General features: G+C 47.7%; 1 protein-coding gene across 1 annotated transcript; it reads right to left on the bottom strand.

The window, feature by feature from the left end:
* Window positions 1-3,606: 3,606 nt before the first annotated feature.
* Window positions 3,607-13,169, bottom strand: EXOSC2 (exosome component 2). The gene is made up of 9 exons (XM_010984217.3): window positions 13,010-13,169; window positions 10,904-11,005; window positions 9,069-9,114; window positions 8,772-8,861; window positions 7,660-7,725; window positions 7,112-7,180; window positions 5,779-5,955; window positions 5,122-5,250; window positions 3,607-4,593 (listed from the first exon to the last, which is right to left on the bottom strand). Exons 1-9 carry the CDS (start codon window positions 13,129-13,131, stop codon window positions 4,513-4,515), a joined length of 882 nt encoding a protein of 293 aa, XP_010982519.1. The 5' UTR covers window positions 13,132-13,169; the 3' UTR covers window positions 3,607-4,512.
* Between the last annotated feature and the right edge of the window lie 1,933 nt (window positions 13,170-15,102).

Below are 15,102 nucleotides of genomic sequence, written 5' to 3'. Positions count from 1 at the left end.
CAGCTGCCCCGAGCCTGGGGGTCTCTGCCCGAGACACCCCCTCCCCCGGCCCCGGACGTTGCTACGGCCGCCGCCGTCAGACAGTCACATCCCCCGAGCTCCGCCGCGGAACCCGACCTCCCCCCGAAGGCAGGGGCCGTGGACAACGGAAGGGCTCCTCAGCCGCAGGACCCGGGGACCGGCTCCGGCTCCAGCGCTGCTCAGGGACAGTCACCGACCCCCGCGGCCGCCATGATGGACTACGAGCCTCTCCACAACGAGGCCAGGCCCCGCCCCTGGGCCCACCCCCAGTGACGTCCGGTGCGCGCCTCGCGGGGACGCGGACTCTCCTGGCACCGCTTTCCGGTCCTCCGCGGCGCTCTTTGGCTCTAGTCTCCCTGCGCGCAAGAGCCCGACTCCGCACGATCTGTTAAATGTGGTTTTTCCCAGCGCAAGGTGAGTGGTAAGGAAGCACCCGCCTCCCCTGTACTTCCATTGGTCCCCGAGAATCCGGGTCAGCTCTCTCTCCTGCACTCCATTGGCCCGTAAGGACAGTAGGGCTCTGGCTCCCAGCCAGTCACTCTCGGCGTAGCCCGCGGGGCGTGCCGGGAGTTGTGGTCTGGCGGAGCCCGCCCCCGTCGGCGCTCACCAGAGACTTCGTGCCCTCTGCTCCCGGCTCTTGAGCGTCGGTCCCGCCCTCCTGCGAGCCGGTGGACTCTAGCCGGCCTCGCGTAGGACTGGCCAATGTCTCCCCTGAGCCGGTAGTAAGACCGGCGAGGAACCACAGCAAGGGGAAAACTGCGGATTGGATTCTCCTAGAACCGGAGTTGGATTGCTTCCTTGAGCCTCTTTAGGAGAGAAAATCTGGTTCGCTCCTGGAAACCGAGGTATTTGCTGCCTTCATCCCCACGTACACACACACACAATTTCCACCTTTTCTCCAAGAAGCACAAAGGCTAGAATTAGCGAAAAATAAACGAGTGGTAAGCATCCGACATATTGCTAACGAAGTTTCTTTAAGTATCAGGAGGCTCACTCAGAAAAGAAACAGCATTTGTTAAGAACCTTTCCGAGACTAAGCCAGGCACAATCATAGATGTTTGGGCAAGAAGGAACCGTCAAGATTAAACCTAAACTCATACAGTGATGTATGTCAACTTTCTCTGGATAAACCTGGAAAAACAAAACAAGAGAGATTAAACAATCTAATTTCATAGGTGTACAGGTAGTCACTTGAAAACCTCTATGTTAGCCGAGATAACGCCCAGATTGGAGTTTAACAGGCCTACAGAGCTAGGCAATGACCCAGACACACCAAATCCACACCTGCCATGACCCATCTTATGCAACTAAAATGTACAGTGGTCCACTGTTCTTCACGCTCGGTGTCTCCCCAGAGCAGTGCACCTACCGGACCTGGATATACCGTTTCTAAGGGAAATCCACTCATCACAACACCTAGTCTATATACCATGCTCTGCTATGCTTTTCATAAATTGTATTCTCATTTAATCCTCACTCTAACCCAGTAAGGCATGTATTATTCCCCATATACCGATGGGGAAACCGATTGAGACATGACTTACTCAAGGTCACTTGCCTACTATGTGATAAAGTCACTGAGCCCAGACTGATCTTGCTCCAAAGCCCTTGATTGTTCCATTGTGCAATTCAGTGTCAAAAAACTGTTGACCTAATGTTAAACAACTGATTTTTCAGAAGTTGCTACTGATACTAGGACACTACAGTTGCATTATAGGTATTGTAGTTCAGTTATTGGGTTGTGTATTTTAGAAATATTTCTACTGGATTGGGAAATGGTACTGATTTTATAGCTATTGGCTTCAAGGAAAAAATAGTCACTTGGAGGTAATGAATGTGAAGCATATAAAATGTGTGCCCAAATTTAAAGCTGGAATTTATATGCAGATGTTAATTGGTCTAGCTTCACCCTACCACAAAATACTCTGACAAACGTGGTCCTAGCTTGTAGATCACTCAACACCCTCGTTCCCTTTACTCACCCATTACCTTATCCTGACTACCAGCCTAATTCTTCTCTGTGAAGATTTTGCTTTTTATTACTATTCATGTTTTAATCATTTCTTACACACCTTCATTCTTCACTCTCTAGTTTAGCTTAACATTGAGCAGTCAAATCAGAACTCTTATTAACCCACACTTCTTGAACTAATAACTCATTCACAAGCATTACTGAGACCCCCCCCCCCCACGTGCCAAGCACTGTGCTAGGTACTGGGATACAATTGAGGAAGGGAGGAGGCTCATCCTTGTCCTCCAAGAGCCGACATGGGAGGACAGGCAATAAGCAAAATGAGTAAAAATCCAAAGTATTGGTCTCAATGCTGGAAATAAAATTTCTGGACCCCCTATCCTTTCACAATAAGTCCAACCCATTCTCTAAAGGGCTGCTTTATGATACCTCTCTGGAGCTTAAACCTATTCCTGATTCATAGTTGCTAATGAGCCCAATGAAGTCACTTAAATTCTCTGAATGGCTTTCATTTATAAATGGAGGTCATATCGCTTTACAAGGTTATCATGGGGATCAAATGGGATCTTGTTTCCCACAAAGACTGAGACTGTGCTTCCTAAGTCAGGGTAGAGGCCAACTGCGTTGATTTAAAGGTTTATCCCTCATCTCCACTTCTTACTTTCTACCATTTTCTAGTTTTAGGTGAACCCCAAGCCCAGACTGTAATATATTTTTTTCCAGAAATGCACGGTATAACACTGTAGAATGATACTCTTGAGGACTTAAAACTAGAGTCAGAGCCCAGCAAATGCCTGACAGTCAGAAGTAAATAAACGTTGCCAATTTGAATAAATCTCTTTAAGCTTATGTTCTATCAAAAGTGATTCAACTCAGTCTAATTTTGTCCTCACTTTTATAAAGCAAAGCAACCCACAAGTTGCTACAGGGATTCAGAACCAGTGTAAAAATTTCAGCTTATTTCCTTTTTTTTAAGCACCTACTGGAATTACACTTTTACAAGGGCACCCTCTAGTGGGCCACAGAAAGTGGATAATCACCAAAAAGTGCTTTCAAGCCTTCATGTATTTCCATTTAGTAGGTAACCAGCATACAGGATACACCAAACGAATGGCATAGGCTGGCAGCTTGGGAGACCAAGTGAGGAGACGCTTTCAACGAACCCACACCCGGCCCTGGCCCAAACCACCCCAAACCAGGGATGCAGGCTCCCCTCCTTCCCCATTCCCTTCTCTCCAGGGGAACAGGACCTGGAATGTGTTCTCAGAAATGACAAGTGAGCAAATCTGAAGTTGCAACACAGCCTACACAGTATTCACTTGTCTGCAGACTCTTCAAAACAGGTGATACACTTGGGAGAGGAAGAGAAAAAAAAAGATAAAATTTGTCGGAGTAATGTTATAAAGACCTACAATTTAATGAAAAAGACCCGAGCTGTATTCCAAAACTGTCAGATGCAGCGCTCAGCGTTACTACTGAAACTGTCCTAGGTTTAAATTTTACTAAGTGACCCAAGTAGTTAGGGCTTCTGTCATTTGAATTTCTATCTCCCAAGCCTTCCTTCAGCTGTACTCAGCTCCCAAGTATTACACACAATACAAGAACAGAAATAGTGAGGTTAATGCCACATTTATAAATATAAAAAAAATACTTCAGCAAATAGCACCCTCATACAGTGACTTTTAAAAAATGCTTCCCAAAACCTCAATCAGGACACCATTTTTAGACAGTCATCGGGAAAACAATGCACAGGAATTCTAGCCCTTTTTCAGTGAAAACTTCAATATCTTGTTTTTACCTTTTAACCTTGAATTATTCAAAAGTTCATGCATTACTGCTTCAGTTATAGGGGGAAAACACTTCTCTTTCATTTTGTTATTGATAATTCCAACTTCTTACAAATCCTCCTCAAAGGCAGGACAGATTGAGGCAGGCTGGCGTGGATATACTCGCATCTCTCACTGGGAGGAACGTGCAATGGGAAATAAGATCCCAAGCAACAAACAGCTGCTTGGTGTTACTTTATTCTTCCATTTGACTTGGGGTTAACTTTACCAACCATACTCTTCAATGCTGTGCTTGCGATGTAGGGGAGGTGGGAATGGGGGCCAAAATAGCAATCTGCGGGTTAGGGAGGCCATGTTTTTCACAGGGGCAGTTTCACGGGGCACTGTGCCTTGTGAATTGATAGTGGGTAAAAGACAAAAGATTCTCCGTATCACTGCAGGATAGGAGTCCACTCGGCTGGAACACTGCGTGCTTTTAAAGGCCTGAGACTGCCCCTAGTACTGAGACTCTGTGGGTGACCCAAGGGGCCAGCAGCACTGTTCACCTTCCCCCAGGCTTTGCCTTAAAACAGGAGAAAGCAGGTCTTCGGGGTGGAGGCGGCCTGATGGAGGTCAAGTGATGAGTTTCCCAGGCCCTCACTGAGCCACACATGGAGACCACACGTCAGACCCTTCACCTTCAAGGACTGCTTCAGTCAGGTACACACAGTCCTGCACCTTAAATGCCTCTCCTTATCCCTCCTGTTCTAAAAGCCTCTGGCGTGTTTCCATCACAATTTCCTCCAGTACTTCTGGCTTTAAGATGTCTTTGATCTGAAAAAGAAAGGGAAAGGGTATTTGTTCAACCATAAGCAGACCAAGCCAATCCAAATGTGGAAGCCAAGCATGGTTAACGTAACTTTCTGTTTTCCTCTCATTTATCTGAGGCTAAGAATTACAAGATATGATCTGCTAGAACCAGCTTAATAAGTCAGCAAGATTCTCTGGGCTATAGCTGATAATACAGCCAAAGATATTACTCTGGCATTCACCAGAAAGACAGCTAAAATCTGGGATGGACAAGATGAAGTTCAGAGGGTTGCTGTCATAAACTAGCCCCATGCTGCACCCCACCCCCACCCCAAATCCTTAGACTGCCGTCAGACATTGAGCGTATTACTGATTCCTTGGGGAAACCTCTATCAGGTACTCGGTGAGGCTGTCCACCAGATCAGTTCACACCAGTGGACATGGGCAAGGTACCTGGGAGATGTGCCTGTTATCACCGAGGAGACGGGGTCAGAGGACACGTGAGGCCCGCTCACAGATCAGTGAGGAAAAGGGGAGCCCTGGGGGGAGTACCTGATGTGGAAGGGAGGCTTCATAGCAGTACAGGATGCTGGTGTCATACAGCAGCATCCTCTGAGTGACCAGCGAGACGATGCAGTTCCGAAGCCGGGAGATCACCTCTCGATCAGCAAGGGAGACAGGCTACCAGGGGATGACAGGGGAGGGAAATATAATTAGAGCCAAATTAAGCCGATAGTTACAGCCAATCACAGAAATCATTTATAACTTAGGCAAAAGCAGGGAGGGTATAGCTCAGTGGTAGAGCGTGTGCCTAGCATGCACTAGGTCCTGGGTTCAATTCCCAGTACCTTCATCAAGCAAACAAACAAACCTAATCCTCCCCACAACAAAATTAAAAAATAAAAATAAAAAATAACTAATCAAAAAGCTAACTCCCAGGGAGATTAAAAAGGATGGCTTCTTCAGTGGCTCTTCGACTGTCACCCTGCAACTTTGCTGCCTCTGCCAACAAAGATCAAACCAGTCGCTGATTTCACCTCCTCAGAACAAGACAGGGCAATAAACTGTTTTGAACACGCCTCAATGGAAATTCAAACCAACTCGAACTACAGCAATGCAGTAATTACACAGTGAGCTCCACCTGCCACAGAAGCACAGCACAGACCACGTGCCGCTCCGTCCCAGCAGCAGCCAATGCCATTTACTCACCTCCAGGTTTGCGATGAAGCCCCCTGCATCCTCCTCTTTGTGCTCACGTGTTGGGTAGATCCAGATGAAGCCGTTGTTGCCCAAAATCACTGAGGCGCCACATGGCAAGTCATGGAAGTGAGTCTTCTGCCGTTTCACCAGGGAGGGGGAAACCTGAACCAAAACACCCTGACCTAGCTAAAAAAATACATTGTAAATTAAGTCATTGCAGGATCATCAGTGAAGTGAATGAAAAGTGGATTATAGACTATGTGTCCTAGTTACACTGGAATCAGGGCCCTTCCTGTTAATAATTGCTCCTATGTGCACATACATAGTAAATAGTAACAGAGAACGCTTCCGGATACATTAAGTTGTTTACATATCCCAACAGAAGGTGACTTTCAATCCTCCTCTACCATTTATTTCCCTTTGCAATCATCATCACATTCTAACCCAGGGCTGGTGCAATGGCTGTTAGAGAAGCCGGAGTCAATGGGGACGCAGGCTCGATCCCCTTGTGGGCCAAGGGGCACTGTCCTGTTCCACCTTGACCCCAACCACCTATCTTGCCAGTGAGGCGTGTGCGCTTGGACAAGGGGACTGGCCTAGGGCTGGGTGCAAATCCACCCAGGCCCTGGCAGGTCAGCTCAAGGCCCACATCCCGCTGAGGGAGCGTCTGCGACACGACCCAGGCCCGGGAAGGTCAGCGCAGCGCAGCTGTTCCATCTCCTGCTGCAAGAACGTGGTTGGCTGGAGCCACTCCATTAAGGAGAGAGGTTTCTGTCCCACTCAGAAAATGAAAAAGTTCACCCAGATAAAGCCGAGAGAGACTAATAAATTATAATTTCTTTTGGAAGATATGCTGTCATTAAAAAAATAAACAGCCTCAACAATGTCACCTTATAGAAAAGCAGTGAAATTTCATTTAGAGGCTCAAGTGACAAACCCACCTTCCCTAACAATAATGTCCATTTTATCAACTGGACATTTGTCTAAGGGCGAGGCCATCCTGTTCCACCAGTCCACGACCTCCCTCTGTTCCGAGTGCTGCCTCTCAGCACAGATACAACGCAAAGCTGCCGCGCCCCCTGGGAGACAGCAGGGACAGCAGGCCCACACGGGCCCCGGTCACACGGGCTCTTCTGCTAGAACGGTCTCCTCAGGAGAAAAAGGGTAAGAGTTGTCGTCCTTTACAACGCCACCCACCATGACTGTGAGTCAGTCTGTGGGATGACAGCCTGTTAACGCTTAACTTCTGGAGTTCCCTAGGTCAGAATCCCAGAGCGCTGGGGATTTGGAAATGGACTTGAAATCTCAGTCAGCAAATGGGAACAGCCAGAGCCCAACTTACTTTTCCATATTTGAGACTCCTCGTGTGCAGAGAGACGGCTCCATCAGAGAACACTGCCTGGACCTCAGCCTGGCCGCGGGGATGAAGGAACAAACACTTTCATGTCACCTGCGTCCCTGGCTCCCCCCTCCATCCTCTCCTCTCTGTCCAGTGGTCCCACTTGCAGTCATGGACAGACAGACCCACATTGCTGTGACCTGACCTCTCCCCCGCAGCTGTCATGAACATCCTGACATGAACACTACCATTTCTATTCCCTGGGGCAAAAGTTAACATCACTAAGAAAATCTGAGTTAGCTTATGGTGGCATGGCCACCATAAGTTACAAGTCCCAGAGCCATGACTGAGCAGCAGCAGCTCTGAACAAGAGCTGGAGGTCAGCCTGGGTTAAGGAGACGGAGAGAGGCTGCAGCAGAGCCCTCGACACTTGGTCAAGGACTCAGATCCCTGCCAGGATTTCATGTCTCTGCTGTATGAGACCTGTAATTTAGGCCCCATTTCCCAGCTCCATAGAGAACAAAGATGCTTGAATGCGAGGTGCAGGATACACTGATAAGGTCCCCTTCCTGCAAGAAACCTCTCATCGCCAGCTCATCTTCTGCAGATCTTCTCCTCTGAAATACAGAGATGGCCACGTCACTGAAGTCAGATCCTAACAGAAGATCTCTAACTCTTCTTTCTCTTTTACTTCCTCCCAAGATCTGAGCCAGCCACACTGTTAAACACTAGAGCAGTTAATGTGTAATACTCAAGGAAAACAAAGCCATAACCACTACTTTCCATCTTATTGACCTTCCCACAGCTCCCCTTCTTCTTCCTCTGAGTAAAATTCAAACTCCTTACCTGATATTCAACACCTTCCCAATCCAGCCCGGCCCACCTTCCCGCACTTAGCTGTGTGGCAGCCCTCCACGCCCCACAGAACCAGACCACCTCCGCTTGGCTGTATCTTTGCTCACACATTTCCCTTTATCTCAGATTCCCTGAACTCATCGTTTTAAGTCTGTCCATTCTTCAAGGATCAACTCTAACACCCATCTTTCCTACAAGCATCTCTCAGTGAAATTAATCACTCCTTTTGCACAATCACATGCTTGTTTGTTCTCTGACTGCAGGGTCTTTGGATCCGTTATCTCACACCCCCACTAGTCTGTAAGCTCTTTCAGGAACTCAGTCATGCCTCCTTTATCTTGGCATTCTCCAGAGAGCCAGGCACAACGAGCCTCTCTGTAACTACGTGCTGGACTCAAGATAAAGCTGAACCATGGCATTTACAAAAGGATGCAGCTTAGGTACTGTGGTTGTCTGGAAAAGCCAAGTAACATTCAATTCACGAAAAGCTAATCTAAACACAACTTTCTAAGGAACACCTTCAATGAGCAAAGCTGATACATCCAGAAAAGGAAAATCATTAGCACCAAGCATCTGAGAGCTTCTCTCGACTCTTTTGGGATCACTCCCTACGGACATTCCACTTGCTGCCTAAGGTGGGAGGCCTGGGCCAAGGGAAAAGCCTATGTGTACATCCTGGCAGAAAACACCACAGCACACAAACAGGAGTAAAAGTGGCAAAGTTCAGTGTAAAGCAAGTTCTCCGGTACAGCAAAGGACCCCAGAGCCCTCGCCAGCAAACCATACAGTACCAGCCGGAGACCCTTACCAGCTCTCCTCCGGGAAGGTTCATGGACGAGAGAAGCAAGACTGAATCCAGCCTGGAGTTGGTCTCCACCTTCCACCTCTTCTGTTGAACCTACGAACAAAGAAACCCCACACCTAGACACATACTCCAGGGGCCAGAGCTGACACTGTAAATGACCAGTAATACCAAATGTCACAAGACAAATGTTTACATCAGAGGTCACGTAAGAGCCAAACACAGCAAATACACAGAACAACTACCCCATTCATTAGATCACCAGCTTGCTTCTGCTTTGTAAAGACCACTGACAGACTTTACCTCCGTGATTCTCCCCACTACAATGTCTCCCACTTCACCATTGTATCTGAAAGATAAAACAAAAGGTCACCCATCCATCAGTGAAAAGATTTTATTTTAAGACCAAGTGCCATTTGAGATTTCAGTTAAACAGGATGAAGGCCTTGATTAAGCATCACATTTACTAAATTCCCATAACTATGCTGTTTGGACTTATTTTCAGGAACTGATAACTTCTAACATTCCTAAACATATAAAGTCTCCGTTAACTATTATTAAATCGTTTGTTGCAAGTAGTTCGTTAAGCCTGAAACCCCTGTTTTGTTAATTACGTGAAAACGATAAATGGAATATTTTCTGGTGGGCTCCGGAACACAGACAGCTTCTGCATCAGCCAGAGGAGGAGAAAGGAAATTGAGACAGGACACCACCCAAACCAGTCTACTCACTGTCTCCCCCAGCCAGTGGCTGCTGGTCTCAGGCCCCTTTGCTAGTTCCTCATCCCCATTCTAATGATGAAGTGTTCCCTGCCGAAGGCTCAGTCCTTGGACCTCTTCTCTTTTCAGCCCACACTCGGCTTGGAGCTCACCCAACCTAAAGGCTTCCAATACCAGTGATGACTAGACCATTCCCCTGAATTCAAGACTAGTCAACAGCTGGGTACCCAGCACCTCCATCTACACAACTAACAGGAATTTTCAAATGCTGCAAACCTAAAACAAAGCTTTCTAGCAGTCCCCTTTCCTCCCCCATAGCAAACTGATCCTCTCCCAGTTGTCACCATCTCAGTAAATGGCAACTCCACCCCTCCAGTTGCTCAAGCCAACATCCTCAAAGTCCTTGGACGATCTCTCTCTCTCTCTCTCTCTCCCTCGCAGGTGCGCACCAAGACAAGTCCAGCAGCAGATCCTACTGGCTCTACCTTTAAAAAATGTGTGCAGAAAATAAAAGGCATCCAAGTTGGAAAGGAACAGATAAAACTATCTCTTCTCACAGACATGGTCCTATGTATAGAAAATCCCAAAGAATACAAAATCCAACACCCTTCCATGACAAAAACGCTCAGAGCACAAAACATATGCAGAATGAATCGCTACTCCCCACTTGTACTGTTACCACCCTAGTCCGAGCCACCACCAGTCCAGATGATGAAAACAGTACATGAATCTGTCTCTCTAACCCCATCCCCGCAGCCAGAGTGATTTTAAGAAAATAGAAGTCAAACCATGTCCCTCTTCTGCTCTACCTCCTCCAATGGCATCCTAGATTACACAAAGTGGAAGTCAAACATGCCTATTGCAGCTACAGGGTGGGCTCACTGCCCACCTCCGCTCTCTGCCTGCCTCTGCTCCTAGTATTCCCCTCCACGCACTCACTGTTCCAACCCCACTGGCTTCCATACTGAGGCTAGCCTTTATTGAGCCCTTGAAGGTAGCAGGCTTTGTGTAAGTACTTTACATGCACTGTTTCAATGAATTCCAATGAAAATCTGACAAGGCAGGGGTTGGAGGTATAGCTCATTGGTAGAGCATGTGCTTGGCATGCATGAGGTCCTGGGTTCAATCCCCAGTGCCTCTTTTAAGGAAAAAAAAAAAGATCGTACAATGTAGGTCATGCTAATTCTCATTTCGCAAAGGAGGGAACCAACATTTGGAGAGGTCAGATAATGGAAGGAAACCTCTGAAGCCCCCACTCACCTACAGTCATCTATACCTTTCCTACAGTCATGTTCCCCAAATCACAGACCTACAGAATGATAGGGCAGGCAGGGATGGGGGTGCATGGTAAGCCATGGCAGAAAAGACTTGGTTGTGCAACGCGGATGCCACAAGAGAATACACACCTTTTGTTCTCACCTGGTTTTCAAAGCTTTCACACAGATCAACTTGTTTACTCTCTCCACAGGGCCAGCCACCGATGCAATGAGTTTCTCTTCCCCCATGTAGGTCCCATGGCCCCTGTTGCAACAGGAAGATACAAAGGATACCAGGGTAACCCTTGAGGTGCCCTTTCCCTTCAAGAACAGTGTGTTCCTCAAACCTAACAGGCTCCTCCTGCCTTAAAGCCAGGGTTTTGTGCTGGTTGCTCTCTCTGCCTAAAACCACTCCTTCAGACTTACATGGACACCCCCCTCGTCTTACTCAAGTCTACTTAAATGTCACTTTCTCCACCAGGCCTTTCTAAACTATCCATTTATAATAGTTCCCCACCCTGCTGCTGCCAACCCCACCATATTCCCAACGACACTCCACTTACCTGGCTCAACTTTTAATTTTTCTACGGCATTTATAACCAAACATTCTGAATAACTTACCTATTTCTTGTGCTTTAGTGTTTATTAGATAAACTGTCTCTCCCAGTTAGAATAAACTCCACCAGGACAGGGATGTCCACTTTGTTCACTGTTGTACCCCAACCACACATATTGATGTTAAATGCATGAAAAAAGGACTGAATCATGACTTCCTGGGATCCAGTAGTCCCAAACTAAGAGGTTAAAGGGCAATGGTATAAATGCTATATACCTGTATATGTGTACCCCCCCCCAAAAAGTTGAGATGCCACTAGTGTTTATCTATGATGGTGATAGAATGTTTAAGTTTTGCTTCTTTTCTTAATCATTACCTCATTTAATCCTATCGAATAGTTAATGTTATTGTCACTATTTTACAGATGAGGAAATTGACCATGGAGAGGTAATACAGACAATAATATTGTGATGGCATGACTGGAACCCCTGCTGTCCAACTCAGGAGCTGCCCTCTTAACTACAACATATGGTACTGCCCTCAAATTCAGGTACGGAAACAACAGGCCAGCCAAGAAACAAGCCCCACTCGGAGGGTTGGAGTACTCAGATGTATTACGCCGGCGGGCTCAGAGGGGCTTCTGCTCCGAAGCTCTGAGCACCTCCAAGATGTGCTCATGAGGTTTCACAGAGTAAAGTACAAGCTTGGGGTATTCGGCCAATAGCCATGGAGCAGCTTTAGCAGCATCATTATCACCAAAGTGGCGGCAGGGAGGCAGCAAACCAACATTGCAAAGCCAGATATATATCTTTGAAAATTCCGCTGGCTAACAACAACAACAAAAAAAAGAGCAGCAAACCAACACTAATTAACTTAGATTTACGAGTTAGTCCAGCAGAACTCAGATCAGTATAGATTTGTGAGTTATCTTGTTAGCCCAGCCCAGCTTTTCCTTCACATTCCCCCCTCTTGATGCTTTTACAACCCTAGCTGGAGTAAGCATCATCACTTATCTGTTGCAGGGGCTCATAATTGGAGGCTAACATCTGAAGTTTTATAGCCTCTATCCACTCACTGACAAAGCGGGTCAGGAAGTTTAGGACACAGGGCCCAAATAGCAGAACTGCAAAAATCAGGAGCAAGGGACCTATGAACGGTGCCAGCCAGGAGGTCTAGCTCCAGGGGCCTGTCTATGGGCTCTTATCTAAAACGTTTTCTCTTTTGGGTGCATGTAACACAATATATTTGTATGCCCTAAGCCCAAACAATGACTGGTTCCCAAACCATGCACCTGGCAGGGAGATCACGCTGAGGGAGAAGGGGGCCAAGTCAAAACGCCCACAGTCGACTCAGCGGAAAACTGTTAACAGGCCCCAGCTCCTAGTCTAACCCTCCCCGGTTTTCAGAGTCTCCAACGATCAAGGCTCAGAATTTGGGCCTCAGGAAGAGGACCCAAGAGTCACGGCCAGTAGAGATCAGGAGAGGAAGGTTTGGGGAAGCTGAGACAAATGCAGACGGGGACACACAAAATGCAATGAGTGAGAAGTCCCAGGACTCGAAAACGAGGCGACTGAGATGCTCAGCTGATATGCCTCGGGTACCGCGGGGACTTAAATGCGACAGGTCAGAGGCCCACGTTTCGGCCAGCAAGCCACGTGCGGAGAGCAATGTAGCCGCCCCCTGTGGCCCAGAGTCCCCCACGTCCCCACGTACCGCATGAAGCCTGTGTCCGTGGTGATCGTGTCCCCCGGCACCACCAGGTGTTTCTTAGTCTCGCGGCCCAGGCTCTCGCTTACAGGCTTGCGGGGAACAGGAAGCCTCATCTCCATCGCCATCTTGGCGCCAATAACTCGCGCAGTCGCAGCCCGGGCCGGAAGCGCTATATCCGTCTCCGCGATTCCCGGCCGTCGCTCGGAGGGGCGGGGAGGGGCGGGGAGGGGCGGGGAGGGGCAGGCCTCAGGGCAGCCGCCAATGGGAACTCACGGTCTGGCGGCCATGCTGACTATTGGCAACCATTAGGTTAGCACGAAGGGAAGGAAGGAGCCGAGTTGCCATTTTTACTATTGGCAAGGCTGCTCCTATGCAATACTAAAATCTCAGGTTGTGTGGCGTTCGACTTTTCACCAAAACTCACTTTGTACTCATCATCTCACTTGTTTTCCAGGGTTAAAGATAATTGAGAAATGGACCTTCCAGCTGAGTTTCCTTCCAACTCTAAGCTGCCAAAATCTGATTTTTTGAGGAGGGAGGGGTGTACGAGATTGCTCAGGAGGATCAGGAGGTAGGATCTACAGAAAACACTATTTGGACAGAGAGAAGAGCCCCTATAGTCTGCATTCCTGCCGCCCCGTGGGTGCTGATTCAACACCAGCCATCACCTACAACCCCAAACAATGCCCGAGGTGCTGGTTTTATTCTCAAGTGAGCTGATTTATCCTAATATCGCTTAAAACAAACAAACAAACAAAACAAGAAACCATCTAAGGAAACATTCAAACATTGCCAGGTGGGTGTATTTGATAAGGAGGACAAGTGCACACATAATACAGTGATCTTCGCTGACATTTACTCATACAGCGAATTGAGCCAAGAGCTGTGCTAAGAGTTCAGTGAACAGAGAGATGGATATGTGGCTTTATCTCTGGGTCAGGAGCACTTCCCTCGTCCCTCTCCCTGCTTCCACTACTGTCTCCCTCGCCCTTGCCCTGCATGCTTTGTAGTATCCACGACAAACTGAATTTCAAACTCAGGGAATTGTAGATGACAATTCTTCACGCACAGGGACTCTAAAGAGGATTAAATTAAATAACTTGCATCAGCACCACACACTGAACTCAGTAAATAGGTCTACTGCCTCCTGGATCCAATTGTTGGATAAATTTTCAAAAGGACACATTTCTTTCACCTAAGCATGGCTCACAACTACACTTGTCAAGAGAATCAGCCCTGTGAGGCAGTTAATGATATAAATTCTAGTGCCCCACGGGTCATCGGTAAGTGGTCGGGCGAGACACTTACCCTCCTCCTTGACTGGAGGAAGAGACTAGAGCCAAGAAAGTATGAGAAGGGTCCATCTGTTGAACCCCGCCTCAGCCAGAAGAGGGCGGTGGGTCAGAGTAGCTCAGTCAGCTGGGGCGATAGGTCTGGGGGCATCCCTAGACCAAGGCTGGGTATAGGCTTGACATCCCCCAGTTTCATCCCAGGAGGGATGGATACAACTTCAACCCCTCCCATTCTCACGGCATTGCCTTTATGGAGCCTGCCACAACGTTGTGATGATAGATACGTCTTAGTGTAGTGGCAGATTCAGTGTCCAGTGAGAGCTCACTTCCTGGTTCAGAGAGCTGTCTCTTTATAAGGGCATTAATCCCATTCATGAAGGCTCCACCCTAATGATCTAATCGCCTCCCAAAGGCCTCACCTCCTAATATCATCACCTTGGGGGTAAGGATTTTAATATATAAATTTATGGGGGGACATAAACATTCTGTCCTTTGCAGATACCTTTTTAAAGAGGAGGAAACCAAGACCCAAAAAGCACTAGAATTCATGTACCAGTTGGTGACAGAGTCATGTTCTTTCTGACTGTACCTGCTCCACCCCAGAGCTTGCATTTCTTGAGGGCCTTTGCTGATAAACACTTTACAAGCATCATGTTATAAATTCCTCACACTCAGCCCATCCGGAGGTGGGCACTGCTGTCTTTGATGGATGTTTGGGGCCGCGGAGTCCGAACAACAGGTTTGCAGCTGAGACTAGAACCCAAGACTCCAGACTCCTCACTAGGGCCCTTTCACTGCATCACA

The sequence above is a fragment of the Camelus dromedarius genome, chromosome 10 (genome assembly GCF_036321535.1).
Source record: "Camelus dromedarius isolate mCamDro1 chromosome 10, mCamDro1.pat, whole genome shotgun sequence".
NCBI lineage: Eukaryota > Metazoa > Chordata > Mammalia > Artiodactyla > Camelidae > Camelus > Camelus dromedarius.
The sequence above is the reverse complement of the archived record's forward strand: the minus strand, read 5'-3'. Positions and strand labels throughout refer to the sequence as shown.

Excerpts from the sequence above, each read along its gene's own strand:
- EXOSC2 (XM_010984217.3), bottom strand. The coding sequence starts at position 13,131 with ATGGCGATGGAGATGAGGCTTCCTGTTCCCCGCAAGCCTGTAAGCGAG. Across the intron at positions 7,181-7,659 it reads AGGAAGGGGACCTTATCAGT|GCTGAGGTCCAGGCAGTGTT; the intron begins GTATCCTGCACC and ends CCCCGCGGCCAG. Across the intron at positions 4,594-5,121 it reads AAGCCTCCCTTCCACATCAG|ATCAAAGACATCTTAAAGCC; the intron begins GTACTCCCCCCA and ends TTTCTTTTTCAG.